The sequence below is a fragment of the Vulpes lagopus genome, chromosome 2 (genome assembly GCF_018345385.1).
Source record: "Vulpes lagopus strain Blue_001 chromosome 2, ASM1834538v1, whole genome shotgun sequence".
Classification (NCBI taxonomy): domain Eukaryota; kingdom Metazoa; phylum Chordata; class Mammalia; order Carnivora; family Canidae; genus Vulpes; species Vulpes lagopus.
In genome coordinates, this window is record NC_054825.1 from 113,175,356 (window position 1) to 113,182,613 (window position 7,258).

Here is a 7,258-nt window from a genome sequence, read left to right on the forward strand (position 1 = left end):
TTTGCTGTCTCTGGGGACCGGCTCACCTGGTCAGCAAATCCCCTGCTGGCAAAGCATCCAAGAGGCTCCCCAGGATTGCCATACCTTCTCCTGAGAGGACTGGCCCAGTGACTGGGTTTAGGCGGGACTGTACAGGCCCCTTCCTGGTGGGGTAACCTCCCCGGTTACCCGGGAGGCATCATGGACAACGGGGGGAATACAGATCCTGACTGTGGTGAGGGGGGGACTCAGCGCCTTCCCGGGTCGCCGAGGTGGAGCAGACCTGGGACGTGGAGATCGCGTGGGCTCTGGCCCCGCAGGGAACAGTGCGCTACTGCAGGTGTCCAGGCTGCCCCCCACCCCTGCACGGCCGTGCTGCGTGGCTGGCAGCCCCCAAGCGCATCTCCCCTGGCTTAGGGGTCCTGGAGGGTCCCCGCGGGTCCCTGCGGGCTGCAGACCATTATCATGCGGCTCAGGCCGGAGGCTGGCTCTGCCCCTGATGTGGGGCCACGCGGAGCACAAGCTCCGCCTGGGAAGCATGCGTTCACCAGGAGGGTGGGGGCGCCAGGGGCCGAGGGACCCACCTGTTCCCAGGGGGGCTGATGCTCTAGGCGGTGCAGCATCCTGAGCACGATCTGGGCATCTGCGTCTGCATACACCGGACTCACACAGGGCTAGGGCTGGAGTGCACCCCACCTGTGCCCAGAGGAGGGGCGTGAGTGCTACAACAACGATGATGGGCTCCCTTGACACCATCACCCTTCACCAGAAACCCCAGCTGCTGCAGGGCTGGGCTTAATCCCTGGGTAGCTCTGTGCAGGCGGATGTGTCTGAAGTTTACAGTCATGCTAGCATGTTAACAACCAAGGAGATGGCTGATGAACCTCCTCCAAAAAAAAAAAAAAGAAAAGAAAAAAAAAAAGAAAAGAAAGAAAGAAAACCAGCAAAAATTTGGTAAACGTGGCAATTTGGTCAAAAATGAGCATCAGGGATTTGGATTCATAATTAGTTGCTTTAGCAACTTATTTCCCTGGAGGAATTTAACTTTTTTCCTACTATTATTTTCATTTCCAATTCATTCCTTGCTCCTGCCTCGTGTACCTTGAAATTGCTTTTGAAAAGAAAAAAAAAAAAAAAAAAAAAAATTCAGGTGAGGGTTAGTTTGGACGCTCTAAATATGCAAACTGTTATCAGTGTCTCTTGTTGCCTTCATCTTTACTCACCACTTAGCAATGTATGTTTTATTCTTAAAAAGAAATTTTTTTTAAAATAAAAACCAGATAGAATGCCATTTTTCTCAGACATAATCAGACCCGAGCCTGTACCTTTCCCTGAAATATTTCTGTGTGGATACCCACCTGCGTGCATGTACTAAGACGTTTCACTACAAGATGGGGTCTACACACATGTACTTTCTAATCACACTTATTTTACGATATTACACAAGATTTTGCCTATAAAGTATTGCACCAAGGATGTGTTATTGGAAGGTTTGATCTAAATTTTCACTATTGCAAAAAAAAAGGCAGAAAAGAAAATGAATTAACTGAACTATTGAGAAATGCTAAAACCAAGAAAGGAAATGTTTCTAAAGAACTCAGAAAAAAAACATTCACAGAACATTGTGTCATTCCCTCGTGATTCTCCAAAATGACCGTTACACAGAAACTCGCCAATTAAGAAATGCTCATTTTTGACCAAATTATCTCCTTCAAACAAATTGCCATGCTAGCGGGGTCCCTTCCAGGCACACTGCCTGACGGACAGATTGTCATCTCCTGGGTCGCCCAGAGCAGTCGGTAGCGGTTATTACCTATCATGTGAACACTCCTGACTGTCCCTGAACGCCACACCAGGCAGGTGGCTATGAAACAGTCCTCTTCTCTCTGGTGGTCTCGTATTTCTGTCTGTGGTGTTGCTGCCTGTGGCTCCTTGCTGGGGTGGCCCTCTCAGTGGGCCGGGAGGGTGGGAGGAGCCAGAGGGGAGGAAAGAGGGAAGGTGGGAAGGTGGTTATCCTAGGAGCCAGGGAGGAAGGCAGGTGCTAAGGAGCTGGACCCCAGGAGAGCCCGAGGGACATGGGAGGTGACCGTGGGGCCGGGTCTGAGCCTCCTACCGTGAGGCCACAGGGCAACCACTATGCATCTCAGGCATCTCCCTCCACCTTCCATTTCCCTCAAGGATTTGGAAAACTTATTTTGAGCTGGACATGTTAGTTTCTCATGATTTAAATATGAAAAACCCAGGAGATGTCAAAGATCTGGTGTTCCACACTGTCTAGGCCCTCATACCCCCTGGGAGAGTTTCACAGGGTCAGAAAGGTCTCGGGTTAGTCCACTGTGCTTTGCAAGCTTTGGTAAAAAATGTTTAGAAACATTTTTCTATGTTTGGACTAGAGCATCTGTAATTTGAGGAAGTGTGTACATCAAGAATTTATAAGCCACCACAGATAACCTGTGCTTTCTCTCTATTCTCATTTTCTCTTGTAAATAAGTTTGCCAGTTGATGACACTTTCTTAGAGTGATTTTGATCTTTTCCTGAAAAATTATATTGAAACTTTCATGAGTATTTGGATTTTAATAGTGTCTTTTTTCTTTCCCCCCTTAGCCCCTAGAGCTAATGCTGAAAGCGCCTCTAATAGACAGGTGAGTATTATCGTCTGTATTTTAGCATTAATAATTTACCGGTTTAATCATAGGCAATGACAGCTTAGGGTCCTGTAGATTTGGAAAGTGCCTTCCCAAAAAGGAAACCATCCAGGCGAGGCAACATAACATACACATACCCCCATGAGGCTAAAAATAGCCTCAAAATTCCATCAAAATCATCAACTTGTGAAGTCATCAACTTAAAGATTTTGTCTTTTTTTTTCTATTTGAAATTTCAATCACTTTTGATATTTTAGAAAAAATTCAAAACTGGTTGTTTTGTGGAAATTTTTTTTTTTTTTTTTTTTTTTACAAACGATTATCCAGGGTTTTGCAATTTATTTCTTATCGTTTGTTAAGGAGATTGCAGGGACAGGAGACCCTCTGGGCATTCAGGTGAATGTTCTCTTTTCATCTGGGGATCTTAATGAGACATACCTTCTGCTCCAAAAGGGATTTTCAGTTTCCCGCCTGTGTGTGTTTACAAACATATTTCTGTGTTTCTGACTCCTGTGTCTCTGCAGGTGCAATTAAAGCAGATAATTGTGCTGGCTCTCCCCAGCACCCCATGCACACCTGTCCAAAGTCTAGAATATTTTCCAGAGGATCAACAGGTGTGGATGCATTTCTCCCTCCCTCAAAGCCAAGGCAGAATCCTCCCTCCTTATGACCACTCGCCAATTTGTAATTTATTTGGTCTTCCCTGTTTGATGTTGGTTGACATTTCCTAAGGCAAGCCCTGCATTTGTTGTGGGTTTTAAGTGGAGACCTCCAGTGCACACCTTCAATGTAACTTGAAACCATTTCATTAAGAAAGCCATGTGATATGGTTTTCTTTGTTTAGCAAGTGTTTAGGGTTTTAGCTTCTTAAGTCCTACCACAAATCACTTATGCTTTAGAACAGGGCTGGCCTGAAAGCCGTTAGCGCAGGTCAGGTGCCTGCAGTAGTGACAACTGCCACACATGCACTGCTCTTCACTGCGAATAAACTCTGCTCAAGATGCTAGCCTCCCTCCGGCTCTTTCCCAGAAAACGGAGCCAGAGCAGCTTCTCCAGCTCTTTTTATGGTGTTCGGATAGGGACTGACTTCCCAGCCATTGATGTAAACTGTGACCCTTGGATTAAGTCCCCGGCCAAGGCCAGCTGTGGCTTGCACATGATAAAATGACTGAAGGCCATAGATGTTTCTTTGAAGAATAAACAATAGGACCGAGCACCAGAATCTTTCACTATATGAATAACCAGACAGGAAACGTTGGATAAAGGGGAGCTGGGATGATACCGGAGCCAGTACTGGATCAGACAGTGAGTGGAGCTTTCTGATGATCTCACGTCCCTGGTGGGCCTCCGTGCCCCCACACCGACATGGATGTGGGCTAGGATGTCAGCCCCGTCTCCTCCAACAGTTTTGTTTTTGTTTTTTTTTTAAGATTTTATGTATTTATTTGATAGAAGTGAGAGACAGAGAGCACAGGAGCAGGGGAGCAGTGGAGGGGGGTGGAGAACCAGGCTCCCCACCAAGCAGGCTCCCTGATGCAAGACCCGATCCCAGGACCCGGGATCATGACCTGAGCCAAAGGCAGACGCTCAACCACTGAGCCACCCAGGCGCCCCTCCTGCAACAGTTCTGACACGCTTCCAGAGCCGAGGAATCCACTGATGGCTTATCTTTAACCACAACAAATCAAAACAGAACTTCCCATTAGCTCCAAGCAGGAGATACGCTCCTTTCTCTTCCAACTACCTACTAGTATTTTTATTGTGGGGAGGAAAACCAGCCCAGAAGCCTTCTAAGTATTTAAGTTTAATTATTTTAAATGATGAAGCAGATGCATGGATCAATTCATATCGGTACCCTTGATCAGTTGGTACCCTTGGAAAATTAGATCTAGAAGATGGTAGATCGCTTTTCCTTTTCTTTGCAAATTGCTTTCAACTGGCAGCCAGGGTGCAGAATTCCTGTAATTAGCAAATAAACTTTTCAAGTTGCATTTCTTCCTGGGGAGATAAACTTGTAAATGGAAAGGATGAGAAGAAAAATTAAAAATCAATGATGCCTTTATTAAACTTGAAGCATAAGTTAGATTATTAAAATTATCTTGTATAACATCCAAGGTGACAAGAGACTGCATGGAACATTTAATGTACTGAATCGAGATATTTAAAGCAAATGTTAAGTTTCTCAGCCAGTAGGTCTTTCTGATATTCCTAATCACTGAAAGGGAGGGAAGTGTTGGAATTTAATGTTTGCATTGTATTTTTATTGATCCTTATGCCCAAAAATATCAAACCAGCACTCTTTCTTTTTGCATTAAAAAATATATATATATTGGTTTTGCCCTGTATCAACAGGTCGACTATGTCATCCCTAGAAGGCAAGCCTTAGTCTTCACAGATGAGGAGGGATGTCCAATGATGCTTTTCCTAATGATGTCTCCGTTTCTTTTTTTCAGCCAAGGAAGCAAGGATAGTGGCTCACACATCCCAGGCGGTTCCTAGACATGTGGGAGACTCCCTCACCAAAAAGCAATTAAAAACAAAAACAAACACATAGTATTTGCACTTTGTACTTTAAATGTAAATTCACTTTGTAGAAATGAGATATTTAAACAGACTGCTTTAATCTGTGAAATGGAAGGGCTGGTTTCAGAAAACTAATCACATACAATGTATGTGTCCTCTTTTGACCTTGGAAATCTGTACTTGGTGGAGATGTATTTTGAATGGCTTTGAGCTTAATTTCTTTATCCTACACATGTTGACATAGTAGAAATCTTAGCCTCAGGCACGCGGTCCCCGCCCTGTGCCTTCCTCCCCGCCCCGGGCACTCACTCCTAGTCAAGCCACGTTCGCTTCCTTTGAGATCGGCTGTGCCCACAGCATTTTTGAATCTACGCCGGAAGCTTCCCTAGAAGTTTGCAACCTGCTGCTGTCCTCATCATGCAGCTAACAAGTGCATGGGTTTGTTTGTTTCTTGGAATTTTGTGTTTGTTTGTTTAGTTTTGCTGTGCAGAGATCCCGTTCATGCGATGAGTCACGCAACCACTAAAGCAATCTGATCATTCCAGGTAGCGCCCTGGTAGAAAAGACAATTTTTTCAACCTCTCTTTGGTGTGCTGCTTTTCCTTTTGAAGCTTCTGTTTGAGCTTTGCCTGAGGCTCGGATTAATCACGCAGTAAATACTAGAGGATTGCCCCTGCTGTCCAGAAGCAGCGTAAACAGGCCCATCGTTCAGAGAAGTAGATTTAGTCAGAGCGTGACCCCGCCAGCGCTCGTTAGCCCTGCGTCTTCTCTTACACGTGTCCACTAGCCATCCCACCCTGGGCCACTCTGGGGCTTATTGCAACGTAAAATTACCACCTGAACAAATTTGGGGTGTCCTCCTTAGAGAAGGCTCAGCCAGCACAAATCAGCCATGTGCTGGATGCTGAACAAGTGCCTGCAGGTCCCCAGCTTCCTTCTTTCCTGGTGGCCTCAGGAAATTCTCCCGAGTGGCACTTGAGAGAGCAGGATCAGGCACTGAATGTCCACAGTGTGAGCCTCAGGACTGGCCCGCAGCTACAACCAGCGGACCCCAGCAAGCGTCCCCTGGCTCGATGGAGCCATTTGGAGGACGGTCCGAGGGCTGTGTGGGCCAAGCGGCGATGCTATTTCAGCTCCAACTTTTGGTTGGAAAAACAATCTTCACGGCCCCAAATCCCCCAACACACGTCATGTAAAATGATCTCTGTGCGTCTGCATGAAGATATTTTATGAGGCTTCTTACTTATTTAAACCGTACGGAAGTAAAACCCGAAACTTGGGAGCCACAGAACCAGCTTAAGTGTGTGTCATCATTGTTTAAGAAACAGTTAAGATCCTAAATTTATTGGATAACCCTTTATATTTCTGAACTTCGAATTTAATCATTTTTTTTCTTAGATTCAAATAAAATATGCTATCAAAAACCCTGCTTACTGTTTTCTTTCCGGCAAACAGCCATCTCTAATTGCTGAATCCTAACGCTGTCTCGGTCCAGGAGGCAAAGGCAGCAGTTCTGGGCTGCAGTGAATGAATCCTGGCTCTGCCCCTCCAGCGCTGTGACTTTGGACAAGTTACTTAAACTTTTTGTGCTTTAGTTTCCTGCTCCATAAAACAGGGAGGGTGGCGGAATGCACCTCCGGGTGAAGATCGTGCAAGTGGGACTGTGCCCTGCTCCTGGCCTGGCACAAAGGATATAGTGTTTGGCCCCATCACGGGAAGCAGTCACTCACTCGCGAAGACCTGAGCGAGGGCTGCCGAATACACCTCATGCTGCCAGATGCTGTGGCAGGCTACAGAAGGAACAAAGAAGGTTCTTATTTTGATTAAAGCTATTGCTGTTCACTAAGCCCCAAACTAGAAACCTGAGGCCAGCTCTCCTTTTCTTTCCAGTCCCAATGTCCCGTCCCAGACTGGGCTCCCAAACATTTTAGTTGGGCTGTTGCTGTCGCTTTTTAAGCACTCATGCTTCCTTTAGAATTCTCTACTGCCTTCTGCTAAGATTTTCGCTCTTGCACAGTTTACTCTCTACTCAGAAAAGAGTGATCTTTGTAAAACTCAATCTTAGCAAGTTAGTCGTGCAGGAAAGACCATACTGGGAATGGGGTAGGGA

The 7,258-nt window shown here is 45.9% G+C and overlaps 1 protein-coding gene across 3 annotated transcripts in view; it reads left to right on the forward strand.

Annotated features, from left to right (window-relative positions):
• The window catches only part of SMOC2 (SPARC related modular calcium binding 2), a 161,319-nt gene extending 154,747 nt beyond the window's left edge, over positions 1 to 6,572 (forward strand). For all 3 annotated transcript variants that reach the window (XM_041746022.1, XM_041746023.1, XM_041746025.1), the window contains exons 12-13: positions 2,585 to 2,622; positions 5,079 to 6,572. In XM_041746022.1, the coding sequence (XP_041601956.1) occupies positions 2,585 to 2,622; positions 5,079 to 5,096 (56 nt within the window). In that variant the 3' untranslated portion in view covers positions 5,097 to 6,572. The remainder of the gene's footprint in view (positions 1 to 2,584; positions 2,623 to 5,078) is intronic.
• The last annotated feature ends 686 nt before the right edge of the window (positions 6,573 to 7,258 follow it).